The sequence below is a fragment of the Orycteropus afer genome, unplaced genomic scaffold, assembly GCF_000298275.1.
Source record: "Orycteropus afer afer isolate SDZICR_OR568_19922 unplaced genomic scaffold, OryAfe1.0 scaffold00030, whole genome shotgun sequence".
Lineage (NCBI taxonomy): Eukaryota > Metazoa > Chordata > Mammalia > Tubulidentata > Orycteropodidae > Orycteropus > Orycteropus afer.
The window spans coordinates 10,412,595-10,428,636 of NW_006921617.1; the positions used below are offsets into that span (position 1 = coordinate 10,412,595).

Below are 16,042 nucleotides of genomic sequence, written 5' to 3' on the forward strand. Positions count from 1 at the left end.
AAGATGGCACAACGTTCATTTCTCTATATATAACGGTCCAGAATATATCAAGAACCTCCAAAAAAAAAAAAAAAAAAAACCCAAATTCACTGAGATTGACTTGATTCTGACTCACAATGACCCCCATTGAGTTTCTAAGGCTGCAAACCTTTACAGAAGCAGACTCCCTGATCTTCCGTGGAGCAGCCGGTGGATTAGGTTTAGCCACACCACCAAAGTTTAACCACTACACCCCAGAGCCCATTCAAGTACTTTTAGTCCTACTGACAATACTTATGTCATTTTGTCATACTGTGATTGCTTGCATGTTGCTATGATGTTGAACGCTATGCCACCGCTATTTCATACCAGCAGGGTCACCCATGGTAGACAAGTTTCAACAGAGCTGCCAGATAAGACAGACAAGGAAGAAGAACCTGGTGACAGACTTCTAAATAAAACTGACCAACGAATAGCAGTGAAACACTGTCTGATATAGTGCTGGAAAATGAACCCCTCAGGGTGGAGTATGACCAGGGAAGAGTAGTATCCTCAAAGTACAGATGACTTTAATGATGTAGACGGAGTAAAGCTTTTGGGGCCTTCATTTGCTGATGTGGCACACCTCAAAATGAGCAGAAACAGCTGCAAATATCCATTAATATTCAGAAGGTAGAAAATACAAAGTATGAATCTAGGAAAACTGGAAATCATCAAAAATGAAATGGAATGCTTGAAAATTGATGCCCTAGGCATTAAGTGAGCTGAAATGGACTGGTATTGGCCATTTTAATCAGACAATCAAATGGTCTACTATGATGGGAATAACAAAATGAGTTGGAACAGCATTGCATTCATTGTCAAAAAGAACATTTCAAGATCTAACCTGAAGAACAATGCTACTAGTGATAGACTAATATCCCTATACCTAAAAGAAAGACCAGCTAATACAACTATTATTCAAATTTACATAACAACCACTAATGCCAAAGATGAAGAAACTAAAGATTTTTTATCAACTTCTGCAGTCTGAAATTGACCAAACATGCAATCAAGATGCATTGGTGACTACGGGTGATTACAACATGAAAGAAGGGCTGAAAGCTGGTAAATATGGTCTTGGTGACAGAAATGACTTAAAATAGGAAAGAAAGACACAGGAAAAAGGTACCTACAGGGAGGAAGTGAGAAGAGAGCTGTTGTATTATGGGAATTGCAATCAATGTCATGAAACAAAATGTGTATGAACTGCTTTCTGGAAAATGAATTTGCTCTGTAAATTTTCACCCAAATCACAATTTAAAACTAAAAGAAAGAAATGACACTGAAGATAGCTTGATAGAATTTTGCAATGTCAGTGACTGAGATACCTTTCTTAAACAACATAAACATCAACTATACATGTGGACTTTGCTTGATGGAATAAAATCCACTACATTTGTGGAAAGAGATGATGGAGAAGCTCAGTATCTTATCAGAACAAGGCCAGGAGCCCACTGTGAAATTGTTCATATGCAAGTTTAAGACGAAGCTGAAGAAAATTAAAATAAGTACACAAGAAAAAAAAATTACACCTGAGTTCAAAGACCATCTCAAAAATAGATTTCAAACAGAACACGAATGACTGAACACCAGAAAAGTTGTGCTATGACAATCAAAGATACCATATATGACCAAAGTAAAAGGTCACTGAAAGGACAAGAAAGAAATAAAAGACCAAAATGGAAGTCAGAAGAACTCTGAAACTTGCTCTTGAATGGAAAGTAACTAATGTGAATGGAAGAAATGATTAAGTGAAAGAGTTGAACAGAAGATTTCAAAGGTTAGCTTAAGATGACAAAGTAAAATATTACAATGAAATGTGTAAAGACCTGGAGTTAGAAAACCAAAAGGGAAGAATACACTTGGCATTTTTCAAGCTGAAAAAAAAAAACTGAAGGAAAATTCAAGCCTTGAGTTGCAATACTGAAAGTTTCCAGGGGCAAAATATTGAACAATGCAGGAAGCACCAAAAGAAGATGGAAGAATACAGAATCACCATACCAAAAAGAATTGGTCAATGTTCAACCATTTCAAGAGGTAGAATATGATCAAGAATTAATGGTACTGAAGAAGTCCAAGCACCATTGAAGGCACGAGTTACCTGGCCAACCAACTGAAAGAGATCCATAATGGTACCTATCCCAAAGAAAGGTGATCCAATAGAATGCAGAAATTATCAAACAATATCATTAATAACACATACAATTTAAGTGTCACTGAAGATAATGCAAAACTGGCTATATAGCAGTATATCGATAGGGAAGTGCCAGAAATTCAAGTCAGATTCAGAAGAGGTTGTGGAATGAGGGATATCATTACTGATGTCAGATGGATCTTGACTGAAAGCAGAGAATACCAGAAAGATCATTTACCTTATTTTATTGATTATGCAAAGGCATTCAACTGCATGGATCATAAGAAATTATGGGTCATACCGGGAAGAATGGGAATTCCAGAACACTTAATTGTGCTCATGCAGAAGCTGAGCAGGTTACCATTTCAACAGAACAAGGGGATATTGTGTAGTTTAAAATCAGGAAAGGTGTGTGTCAGGATTGTATGATTTTACCACATATTCAATCTGTATGCTGAGAAAATAAAATCTGAGAAGCCAGACTATAATGAAACTTCCTCAATCCCAATGCCACGAAGAAAAATGTGGCATTGGGATTGAGGAAGATTCATCAACAACCTGCAATATGCAAATGACACAACCTTTCTTGCTGAAAGTAAAGAGGACTTGAAGTACTTACTGATAAAGATAAAATACTATAGCCTTCAGTATGGATTATACTTCAACATAAAGAAAACAAAATTCCCCACAACTGTACTATTTTAGATATCTAGTGTTGGTGTAACAGAAATATAAGTGGAAGGCTTCTCCAGTTTAGGAAGCTAGAAGTTGTAATTCAGGGTGCCAGCTCTAGGGGATGGCCTTCACTCTAGAGAAAGGTGCTTATCTCCTTTCAACATCCACAAGCCCAATGCTGTTGGGAGATCTCCATGTATCTTGGCATCAATCTTACCCTGGGTCTAGAAGGTTCGAAATAAAAGAACCTCAGGTCCAAAGGATGCATTCCTATCCCAGTTCTTTCTTGGTGGTAGTCAGGTCTCCCTCTCTCTGCTTGCTTCTCACTCCTTTCATCTCTTTTATCTCATAAGATAAAAGATGATGCAGGCCACATTCTGGAGCTGTGATCTGAGTAACAGTATTGCATCCCATCCTAATCCCCTTACAACTAATTGATCACATCAGGTCACATAATGGGAGCTCATTACATTACATAACTGGCAAATTGCAACATTATATAACTGCCTAACAACTGAGATTCATAGCCAGCTTAATTGACACATATTTGGGGGGAACACAATTCAATCCATGACATGGACCAATAAGCAATAACATATCAAACAGAGAAAATACAAAAGTTGTCAAGAATTTCATTTCACTTGGATCTACAATCAACGCCCTTGGAAGCAGCAGTCAAGAAATCAAACAATGTATGTACTGCACTGGGCAAATCTGCTGCAAAAGACTTCTTTACAGTGTTAAAAGCAAAGATGTCACTCTGAGGACTAAGGTGTGCCTGACCCAAGACATGGTATTTTCAATTGCCTTCTACACATGCAAATGCTTTAAAATGAATAAGGAAGGCAAAAGAAGAACTGATGCCTTTGAATTATGGTGTTGGTGAAGAATACTGAATATACCATGGACTACCAAAAGAAAGAACAAATCTGTCTTGGCAGAAGTACAGCCAGATTGGCCTGTAGAAGCAGGCATGGGACGATGTCATCTCATATACTTTGAACATGTTTTTTGAAGGACCAGTCCCTGGAGAAGGACATCATGCTTGGTAAAACAGAGGATCAGCAAAAAAGAAGAACCACAATGAGAAGGATTGACACAGTGGCTACAACAATGGGCTCAAATATAGCAATGACCATGAAGATGGTGCTGGGATGGGGCAATGTTTCGCTCTGTTTGACATGTTGTATGTATGTGCCGGAATCAACTCAACAGCACCTAACAAGAAGTCTATTTGGTTCACTTCTAGGTCACAAAACAATGAAAATTTTACATTACGTACCAGTAACACTTCTATAACACTTTCAAACTTGAAACTGCTCTTACTGCCCATTGCTCTTATAAGCCCATTGTCACTGAGTTGATTCTGACTCATAGTGACTGCCACAAAGTTTCCAAAGCTATAAATCTTCATGGAAGCAGACTGCCTCATCTTCCTACTATGGAGCAGATGGTGGGTTTGAACCACCAAGCTATGGTTAGTAGCTCAATGCCTTACCCACAGTGCCACAAGAGCTCCTTTACATGCTAGAGTCACATTAATATAAACCAAAAGGAAGATATTGCTGCTCTTCAATAGATGTTGAGAGTCTGTTTATCCCTTCCCAGTTTTAGAAGAAATGCATGTAGTTTGTAGTTGTGATCAGTATATGTACTGTCCTGTATGTGGCTTCATTTTGCTATCATTTGATTATTTAATTACAGTGTATAAATATTTTCTTAAAGAAAATGAATATAACTACCAAAAAAAAAAAAAACGAAACAAAACAAAAACACTGTGTCTTCTTAACTGTGACATGTCTAACACATATAATAGTTATTCAATATCTATTTACTGAATGAATGGCAAGCCAGTACTACTACTCAGAATACTTCCTCAATGTTTCACACTAGATTTTCTAGGGGAAAACAGTGTAGTAAAGTGCAGAATTAATGTAAAATATTCATATTTGTCCCTGGACATATGTCCAAGAGCCAAGCTGACTTTAAAATTAGATCTTTATCACTAACAACAAATTCAAATGTCTCAATTTTTTTTGGTATTAAAAGTCAATGAGTCTGCCTCATAGATAGAAAGCTCCTAGAAATGATATAAAAAAGGCCAACAAGCAAAGAAAAAACAAATATATTAATTATAAATAAAGTATTATATATAATAAAAATAATAAAGTATATAAACAGTTCATAGAAGAAATACAAATTGTACTTGAACCTAATCAAAGATGCTTAATCTCACTCAGAACAGAAATTCAAATTAAAACTGTAATGAAATATATCAATAGAAATATTAATCAAAAGCAATTTGGAGACCTTAACATAATGGTGGTCCTTAACATAATTTCATCACTTCTTTCTTCCCTGTCTTTTTAATGACCTTTTGCTTTCTTCATATATGATGTCCTTGATATCACTCTACAACTTGTCTGGTCTTTAATCACTGGTGTTCAATGCATCAAATCTATTCGTGAGATAGTCTCTTAAATGGACCATTCTGGCTGCACTTCCTTCAAGACAGATTTGTTCATCCATGGTACATTCAATATTCTTTACCAACACCACAATTCAAATGCATCAATTCTTCTTATTCATTGTCCAGCATAAGAGGCTACTGAAAGTATCACGGCATGCGTAAAGCACACCTTAGTTCTCAAAGTGACATCTTTGCTCTTTACCCCTTTAATAAATACTTTTGCAGCAGATTTGCCTAATGCAATACTGTGGTAGTTAAGTTTGTGGGTCAACTCAGCAGGCCACGGTTTTGAGTGGCTTGGCAAATGGATGCAGTTATTCCTCAGGATGAGACTGTAATTACCTACATGGTGGAATCTGCTGTGAGCAACTAAGCAGTTGAAGGGGAGTTAATTTAGGGGGTGTGGCCTACTTCCAGCATATATGGGAAGTTTGGGGAAAGATCTCTCTAGCTTTCCGGTATGTTTTGGATCCTGCATTTGGCCAAGCCTTCATCACCAGTTCCTGGACTTGAAGTAGTGGCCTGCCATGTTGCCTGTCAATCTTGGGAGGTGCCACTTTTCCTGTTAACCTTGGGATCATGAGCCTCATCCAGCAGCAACTGTGTTAAAAGAAGCCTCCAGCTCCAGTGGGCATGGAACAAGACACAGAGTCCCTAAAGCCAGCACTTTGAATTCAAACCTCTAGCCTCCTAAATTCTAAGATAATTAATTTCTGTTTGTTAAAACTTATACCACATGTGGTATTTTTGTTACAACAGCACTAGAGAACTAAGAACTAAGATAAACATGTTCTCTGATTTTTGGATTGCTGCTTCCCTGGGTGTTGATTGTGGACCCAAGCAAAGGGAAATCCTAGCAACTTCACTCTTTTTCTCCATCTATTATGATGTTATTTATTGGTCCAGTTATAAGGATTTTCTGTTTTCTTTATGTTGAAGTATAATCCATACTGAAGTCTGCAGACTTTGATCTGCATCAGTAAGTGCTTCAAGTCTTCTCCACTTTCAGCAAACAAGGTTGTGTCATCTGCATATTGCAGGTTGTTAACGAATCTCCCTCCAATCCTGTTACCACATTATTTTTCATTAGTCCAGCTTCTCAGGATATTTGCTCAGCATATAGATTAAATAAGTATGGTGAAAGTATACAACACTTTGTACAGGTGCCTCATGAGCACAATTAAGTGTTCTGGAATTCCCATTCTCTGCAATGTTATCTATAATTTGCTATTATCCACATAGTTGAATGCCTTTGCATAGTCAATAAAACACAGGTAAATATCTTTCTGACATTCTTTGCTTTCACCCAAGATCCATCTGACATCAGCAATGATATCTTTCATTCCACACCCTCTTCTGAATCTGGGTTGAATTTCTGGCAGTTCGTTAACATACTGCTGCAAATGTTTTTGAATTATCTTCAGCAAAGTCTTAACTTGCATGTGATATTAATGACATTGTTCAATAATTTCTACATTCTGTTGCACCACTTTTCTTTGGAATGGGCACAAATACGGATCTCTTCCAGTCCACTAGCCAGGTAGTTATCTTCTAAATCTCTTAGCATAAACAAGTAAGAGCCTCCAGCACAGCATCCATTTGTTGAAATATCTCAATTGGTATTCTATCAAGTCTTACTTTTCACCAGTTTCTTCAGTATTGCTTGAACCTCCTTCCTTCAATACCATCAGTTCTCAATCATATGATCCCTCCTGAAATGGCTGAAAACTGACAAATTCTTTTTGATACAGTGACTCTGTAGTCCTTCCATCTTCTTTTGATGCTTCCTGCATCATTCAGCTTTTGCCCACAGAATTCTTCAAAATGGCACCTCAAGGCTTAATTTGTTTTCTTCAGTCCTTTCAGCTTGAGAAATGCTGAGGGTGTTCTTCCCTTTTGATTTTCCAATTCCAGGTTTTTGCACATTTCATTATAATACTTTGTGTTCTTGAACTGACCTCTGAAATCTGTTCACTTCTTTCACTTCAACATGTCTTCCATTAGTTTTAGTCACTCTCTGTTCAAGAGCCAGTTTCAGAGTCTCTTCTGACCTCCATTTTAGTCTTTTCTTTCTTTCCTGTCTTTTTAATGACCTTTTGCTCTCTTCATGTATGATGTCCTTGATAATCCTTCTACAACTCATCTGGTCTTTAATCACTGGTGTTCATTGAATCAAATCTATTCTTGAGATAGTCTCTAAATTCAGTAGGGATTATTCAAGGTGGTATTAATATGGCTCATGTGAACTTATTATAATTTTCGTCAGCTTCAACTAGACCTCATATATAAGCAACTGATGATCTGTTCCACAGTTGGCCCATAGTGTCGTTGTGACGATACTGAGCTTCTCCATCATCTTTTTCCACAGATGTAGATGATCTGATTCTTGTGTACTCCATCTGGCAAGGTCCACATGTACTCTTGCCATTTATTTTGTTGAGAAAAGCATTTGCAATGAATAAGTCACTTACAAAATTATTACATGCAATTTCCACCACTGTTTCCATCGACCAATGCCGTATTTTTCAACTACTACTTCTTGTTTCCAGATTTCACATTCTAATCACCAATAATTATCAATGCATTTGGACTGCATGGTTGATTAATTTCATACTGCACAAGTTGGTAAAAATCTTCAATTCCTTCATCTTTAGCATTACTGGCTGGTACGTACATTTGAATAATAGTTGTATTAACTGGTCTTCCTTATAGGCATGTGGGTATTATACCATCACTGACAATGTACTTCAGGATAGATCTTGAAATGTTTTAATACCCAGCAATTCCTAGGTATGTACCTAAAAGACTTGAAAGCAAAGATTCAAAAAGAGACTTGTACACCAATGTGCACTGCAGCATTATTCACAATAGCCAAAAGATGGAAACAACCTAAATGCCTAACAATGGGGAGTGGATAAACAATATGGGTATATATGTATATGTATATATATATATACAATGGACACTACTCTGCCAGTAGAAGAAATAAAGTCTTGATACATACTACAGTATTGATGGAACTTAAAAACATTACACTAAGTGACATAAATCAATCACAAAAGAACAAATATTATATGACCTCACTTATATAAAAAGATAGGACTAGGCAACGTATGGATGCCAAGGTTTATTAGTGGTTATGGGGGGGCAGGGCAAATTACTGCTTATGGAATACTGATGTCAGTTACAGTGATGGAAAACTCACATTGAGTAAGGGTACCATTACATAGCCAATTAATATAAATGCTGTAAATAAACTGTATATACCTGTAAAAAGTTGAATTGGCAAAAGTTGGGTGATAGATATATTTATAATGACAGAAAAAAAAAAAAGTTGCTGCTGAGACTGTTTATTTACAACCAAACACCTCCTGGGATTTAGTTCCTTGGTTTGGATTTAGTTCCATGGTTTGCAGGTTGGAGGTTTAGGGTCATGGTTTCAAAGACCATCCTAATCAATTGATCTAAATACTTGTTCAGTGTTTCTGTTCTATTTCCTAACTCATTGTGTATTGCCTGGGGTTTTAAAAGCTTACAAGCAGCCATTCAAGGTGCAACAATTGGTTTCTATTCACCTGGAACAAGAGGAAGTGGAGTCAGGAGGAGAAAGAGAAGGAGGAGGATATGGACTGTATGGCTAACTGCCTCCATGAACAACTGCCTCCTTTAGCATGAGACCAGAAGAAATGGATAGTGCCTGGCTACCAGTAGACAATGTTTGGATCAGAGTCTATAGAAGAATCCTGGTCAAAAGGGGGAAGACGTAGAACAGAATTTAAAATTCTCAGGGACTCCACACTTTCTAGAGCCATGGAGGATAACCCCTGAAACTAATGCCCTGAGATAATCTTTAAACCTTAAACGAAATATATCTCCTGAAGTCTTCTTAAAACCAAAAAATAGTTTAGTTTAGGGAGCTCTGGTAGCATAGTGGCTAAGGCACTTGACTGCTAACCAGAAGGCTGGCGGTTCAAACCCACCAGCCACTCCTTGGAAGGAAGGTAGGGCAATCCTACTTCCGTAGTGATACTGCCTTGGAAACCCAATGAGGGGTCGCTATGAGTCAGGGCTGACTTGATGGCACATAACAACAACAACAGTTTAGTTTAACTAGTAGAGATTCTGCCTTGAGAATTATGCTCTTTTAAGATCTACCATTATAGGATGAAAGTGACAGCAGCCATCTCAAAAAATTAGATGGAGCTTTGTTGTTGTTGTTATGTGCTGTCGAGTCAGATCTGATCATAGCGACCCCTCCGTGGGTTTTTGAAGCAGTATCACTACGGAAGTAGATTGCCCAACCTTCCTTCCGAGGAGCGGCTGGTGGGTTTGAACTGCAGGCTTCTAGTTAGCAGTCAAGTGCCTTAGGCACTATGCTACCAGAGCTCCCAGATAGAGCTTTAGGGGCCAGCAAGTTTATGTTAATAGGAAGGAGCAACTCAGAAACAGAATAGTTGCACAACTCAAAGACTGTAATCAGTATCCCTGTAGAAACTCAGTTGGTGTATATACTGCTGTGTATATTCTATACAAAAACAAAATACTATTTTTATAAAGTGGTTACCTGTTTCTGTGTAAAAGATCAGTTTTCACTGTTTATTTTTACTTTTAAAAAAATCGTAAGCTTAAAAAAAATATAATCTATCAAAGAACAAGCATATCAGAATAGTAAAGGGTACAGGTGAAGGATTAGGGGTGACTAAATTCCAACCTTTCAGAATAAAAGAATTAAAGACAGTTTTGAGTGTTTACTTCAGTTGGGAGACTAAGAATTTTTAAAAATTCCTTAACCAATTAAATTTTCTTGTATTTGTTACTTTGGTCACCCCTTTCTGATGCTTCCTAGAGATTAGCAGTAAAAACCCTAAAGGGGAGAATAAAAAGTAGTCAATATATGAAACCTCTGTTAAAACTTTTTTATAGTATCTCATTGTCTATACCTAGGATGATCCACAGCAGGCAATGATAATACATTAAATTGATGCTTAGAATGAGTTAGAACTAACATAAATATATTGCTTACTATGTGCCAGACAATGGCATCTGCTATTCCAAATGTTTTCCATGTTAACCTATTCAACACAATATGAGGTATTATCAGCATCTCCATTGAGGAAACTGAGACACTATAAAGTTAAATAACAAGGTCACCACCTCTATTCAAGTAGCAGAAATGGCTTTCCAACACTGGCAACCTAGATCCAGAGTTTATAACCTTAACCACTACAGCACATGACCTCTTTCTCAGCACTACTTGCATCGATTGCTAATCATTGGAAGTAAGCACAAGCACTCTAGGTGAAAGTTTTAGACTTAATGACCAGGCGTGGTGGCAATGTCCTCAGTGTAGCACTTACAGCGCATACAGTCTGGGTCTACCTACCCTTCTGACATCATCTCCTAGCCACCATTCCCTGCCCCCAAATAAGCTCCCATTGCCCACTCTAATCCTTCTATTAGAGCTGTAGCAAACTCTATAGTTCCTTGAATAAAACTAAGCTCTTATCTCCAAACCTTCACACATGCTATTTTCTTTACTCAAGAGTATTTCCTCTCTTCCCACTCACCATATTATTTGTCTTGCTAATTAAACTTAAAACAATTTTAAAGCCAACCCTGACAGCAAACTACAGAGAGACACAGACACAAAGGCACACACAACTGGTTTTTCCTTTATTTTTCCAGATTACATAAAATTATGTTAGCATTAAAATTCTAGACTAGAAATTCTATTAAAACTAGGACTTTATAAGATTCGGTCTTATTCACAAGGTTTGACACATAGTTGTGTTTGTTGTTAGTTGTGACCAAGTTGATTCCAACTTATGGCAACTCATGTTACAGAGCAGAACTGCTCTAAGGGTTTTCAAGGCTGTGCATGACCTTTCAGAAGCAGTTTACCAGGCCTGTCTTCAATGGCCTCTGGGTGGGTTTGAACCACCAATCTTATGATTAATAGTCCAGTGTAAACTTTGTACTACCTAGTGACCTAAGTGCCCAAAAAACATTTCTTGAACTACTGTCTTTAAGTAATCTAGGGCACATAAGAAAACTACTTCTGGGGCTCATTTTCCAGAACCCATTAATTAATGATGAGGCTATTATCATGAGGCTCTTTCAGAAACTAAATTTTCAACAGGAAAGTTCTAACAGAGATCCAGGTACTATACTTCAGACTCAGGTAGAGCATGTTTTAATGGCAGTCCAGAGTAATGTTAAAGCTATGAAGCACTGTACTATGAAACCTATGGTTGCAACAGGTAATCAAGAAAACAAATATAACATGAAGTATTTCTCACACATGGAAAAAAGTATATTAACGTCACAGAATGAGATGAAGTATATTAAAATTTAGTAGCAAATCTTGAGCTTAGCTTTACTAGAAATTTTTTTTATATAGAGTACATTTTAACATAACCACAAATATTTATATACTCATCCAAAGCATGACTGTTCAATCCTCTGTATACCCAAGGCACGTTATATAAACTGTTTACCTCTTATTTTATGGTACTGTAATTATCTGCTTATGTAACTGTATCTCTTTTAGACTGCAGGCTCTTTGAAGGTAAACTGCCACTCACCTTTGTATCTTAATAGAAACAGCAAATAGGATCCCCAAAGGTTGTTGAATAATTTGAGTAGACTCTATGACTATAAATAATCCAGCAAATAAACACCCATGTTATGGAAGAAAATTAAGTTCAGAGGTTATGTGATTGGCTGAGATCATAGAGCAAGTAGGTAAATAAAATCAGAACTAAAATCCAGGTCTTCAGAAACCAATTTTCATACCCTTTCCATTACACTATACATATTATCACGAGTAAGTAACTACAAGTTGTACAAGGACTATGTTCTGTAATAGGTGGCAGTAATTAAAATGTAACAACTCAACCAAAAAAATTACAATAGTAAAGGTCACTTAATGATCAGATCTGAACTTCAGTCATTTCTTCCTTCTATAAAGACACAAAACTATCAAAGTGAGTTATTACTATAACAATCTCAAGAAAATACAGCACAAATACATCTCAAATTTGTATTTCAGAAAAGATTTTACCTTGAACTTCTTTATCATGGTACTCCTTTAGTTTTGCCCAAAGTTCCTTAAAGTCATTAGATATATCCACAGAACTAGGGCTTCCACAACTGCTTCCAGAGTTGTTCATCTTGCTGAATATGCTGCACACTTCTATTTGCCTAATGATTTGTGACCTTTTCTGTTACATTATGCATGAAGTTGTCTTTGGAACAGCTGAAAATATCTGAAATGACAGATTACAATACAAATGAATTTTGCATTTGTTTTTATGTGATTTGCACACATAGAAGAAAAGTATGTTCAACAGAAACTGAATATGGGTATATGAGGGAGTGAGAGATGAAGATGATTAAAATGAGAAAAGCTCTGATTTCAATAATTTGGCCATTGTTTTTGTTAGGTGCTGTCAAGTTGATTTTTGACAAAAAGTGACCCCATGTGACAGAGTAGATAGAACTGCCCCTAAGTGGGTTCTAACCACCAACCTTTTGGTTAGCAGCCTAGTGCTTAACATTGAACTACCATGGCTCCTTATTTGGCCTTTAGTTAAGATAACATTTTCTGGCAAATTTTACTCCTCCTAGAAAGAAGTAACTATCTAAAATTATGTTAAATTGAAAACCTGTTGCCATCAGTGGATTCAACTCATATGGACACTACAGGACAGAGTAAAACTGCCCAACAGGATTTCCAAGGCTTTAAGTCTTTATGAAAGCAAACTGTACATCTTTCTCCTGCAGAGTGGCTGGAGGGTTTGAGCCGCCAACCTTTTGGTTTGCACCTAGTGGCCAAGGGCTTAACCACTGTGTCACCAAGGCACCTCGTTAAATTGAAAGGATTCTAATATTGAAAGGTTCTGAATCATTCAAGGTCAGTATTCATTTAGCATTATAAAAAAAATGTTTTGTTTTTTTTTTAATTTTTTGATTGATGTAGGGTGCAACAATATATTGAATGCAAAACCAGAAAAACATGTGGAAATATTCCTGACTTAAAAAGTACTCACAAATCTGTGTACATAAAGTCACCTAAGATCTAAAACAGCAAGATAGATAATTTAAGCATTAACACAGATGATGAGCTCTCATAACAAGGAAAGTCAGCGAGCAAGACACATATACATCTAAGATACATAACATCAAATACATACAGGAACATGGCAATTATAAAGCTACTTTGTGTCTCTCAGAGTAAAGGTAAATGATAGTTACTACTCCTGCAGCCACTGAAGGAAGTAGTAGGCTATTAGGTTCAAGCGTAGTAAATATTTTGTATGTGTTCTTGACCTGAAGCCATAAAATACCAGTCATTTTTATCTATCACTCAAAAAGTAAAATGATTAACAAGGCTACTAAACCTAACACCTGGCTCCTTAGTCACTGCCTTACCATTGCTAACAAGTGATCAAACTGACTTAAGTGTTTCTTGCTAATCATTTCTTGAAAATAACATTTTAAAGGGAGCAAGATTATGTGTGAAGCTATCTGATAAACGACAAAGCACTACAGAAATAAAAATACACTTGTATTAAGCTTTTCAAAAACTCAGATTAGGTAGTTTTTGAGACAGTGAAAAGTGAACAAGTACTTAATTTTAGACAATACTGGGGAATTAATGCGTATAAAATGATATGACTGTGGAAGGGGGGAGGGGAAAGCCCATGTCTGTAAGAGATACACCGGGGGGTTCACAAGTAAACTGACATAAAAGATGCTTCAGTGAAAAGATTTCTTTCCAGTCACAGCACAAGTCGACTCACACAAGGGACCAAGACAAACTGAAATGTGGTGGTCCTTTTCCGAGCAAAGCAGAAGTGCAAAGCTCTTCATCGCAGGACCCTTATCCATCATCTCTTGTCAGGCGCCGGTAGGTCTCGCGAGTGAATATCACTAAAACGTCCGACAGGGAAGACTGACTGGCTCCGGGACGCGGTCAACGCATGCGCGACGCGGCTGGGAGTTGGGAAGCTGCTCCTCAAGGCGCGCAAGAGACGAAGGGAACAGCATGAAGCGAGAGCTCGTCCTCCCGCTGGTCCATCGCACTACTACAGCCCGGTCCCAGCCTACTTCCTCAGACGCCGCCGGGAAACCCTGCAGCCATCCCCACCCACCACGGGAGCCAAACCTGCTCGGTGAGCGCGCGCTCTCCAGCCTCGACCGGAAGTAGAGCTACAATGCAGCGCATCGGGAAGACGGGGGAGGGGGCAAGTTCCCCTACTCACAGCTTCCAAGATTAACTCGATATTCCCAAAAGCTCCAACAGGGAAGCAGACACCCTTTGGACTGGGAAGACACAGCTGCTTGCTTCTCTCTTCCCCCTCTTTTCTTCACCACCCAGCCAATCGTCCGGCGGGAAACCCGGCCCCTCGGGGTAGCCCGCGCTTTTCCGGGGGGGGGGAGGGGGAAGGCCAGAGGGCTGCAGGCCGGGCTTCCAGGCGGCTGAACCAGCCCTCCCGGAGCCCGCGCGACGTCAGGAGGGAGTTCCCGCGACGTCACGCCCCTTCCTCCTGCAGCGGAGCTAGGTGGCGCCCCTCACGACCCCCGCCCAAAAGGTAGGGCGAAGACAGGGAGTGGAGGAACGTCTCTGGCGATCGACGTAGCGTTTTTGAGATGCCTGGAGAAAACTGAGTTCAGCCGTTGTATGAGGAGAGCCTCAAGTCCTTGGTGTATGCGAAAGCTGAACAAGGAAAGCTTGTATGAGTGACCTGTACCAAAAGGAAAGTTAAAATTAACTGATGTGGAATTGTAGCTATTCTGCCTTGTAGCTCTAATCTACATTTTAGTGATGTGACTTGGCAGGACTGGGTGATAGCACCATATGTCAAAATGAGGCATATTTTGCTGAGGTTAAAGTGAACGTTTCTGCTGAAGCTGAAAGGAGAAAATAAGTGACTAATATTTGTGGGAAGGAGCTCCGGTAGCATAGTACCTAAGGCACTTGACTGCTATCTAGAAGGCTGGCAGTTCAAACCCACCAGCCGCTCCTGGGAAGGAAGGTTGGGCAATCTACTTCTTTAGTGATGTTGTTGTTATTTGCCCTCCAGTCGGACCCGACTCATAGCGACCCCTCTTTGGGTTTCCAAGGCATTATCACTATGGAAGTAGATTGCCCAACCTTCTTTCCAAGGAGCAGCTGGTGGGTTTGAACCTCCAGCCTTCTGGTTAGCAGTCAAGTGCCTTAGGCACTTCGCAACAAGAGCTCCCAAGAACGGGTCGCACTATGAGTCAGGTCTGACTCGAGGGCATATAACAACAACAATATTTGTGGGACAACATGCTGCTGTTAAGTCCTTTTTTTTTTTTTTTTAAATCAACATTTCCTGCGGTGGTTTATCATTTTCAAGCAGTGATATGTTTTCATGTTTATCTTGATTTCTAAAAGAAGCATTTTTGAAATTCTGCAAATGAAGTTGAATAGATGGAGTAGGCTAGAATCACAATCTTTTAAACAAGTCTAATGTTTTTCTGTAATACTTCTAAAGCTTGGGAAGAAAACAAGAAATACTGTAAACTTTAAAAGTTAGGTAGTATTTTAAAAATAATAAATACCAAGTGTAAAGGTACTTTTTCCACCCGTTCTGTATATTGGTGGAGGTATATCTTACTTTTCCTTGAGATTGGAAATATCAGGATGTTTATATACCATTCTACCACTGCCATAGGACAGTTGGGGCAATCTACTTCCGTAGTGATACTGC

At 38.4% G+C, this 16,042-nt stretch overlaps 1 protein-coding gene across 1 annotated transcript in view; it reads right to left on the bottom strand.

Annotated features, from left to right (window-relative positions):
- Positions 1-12,472, bottom strand: part of RBBP8 (RB binding protein 8, endonuclease) — a 206,209-nt gene extending 193,737 nt beyond the window's left edge. Inside the window, exon 1 of the mRNA XM_007935591.1 lies at positions 12,364-12,472. Within this exon, the coding sequence (XP_007933782.1) occupies positions 12,364-12,472 (109 nt within the window). The remainder of the gene's footprint in view (positions 1-12,363) is intronic.
- Between the last annotated feature and the right edge of the window lie 3,570 nt (positions 12,473-16,042).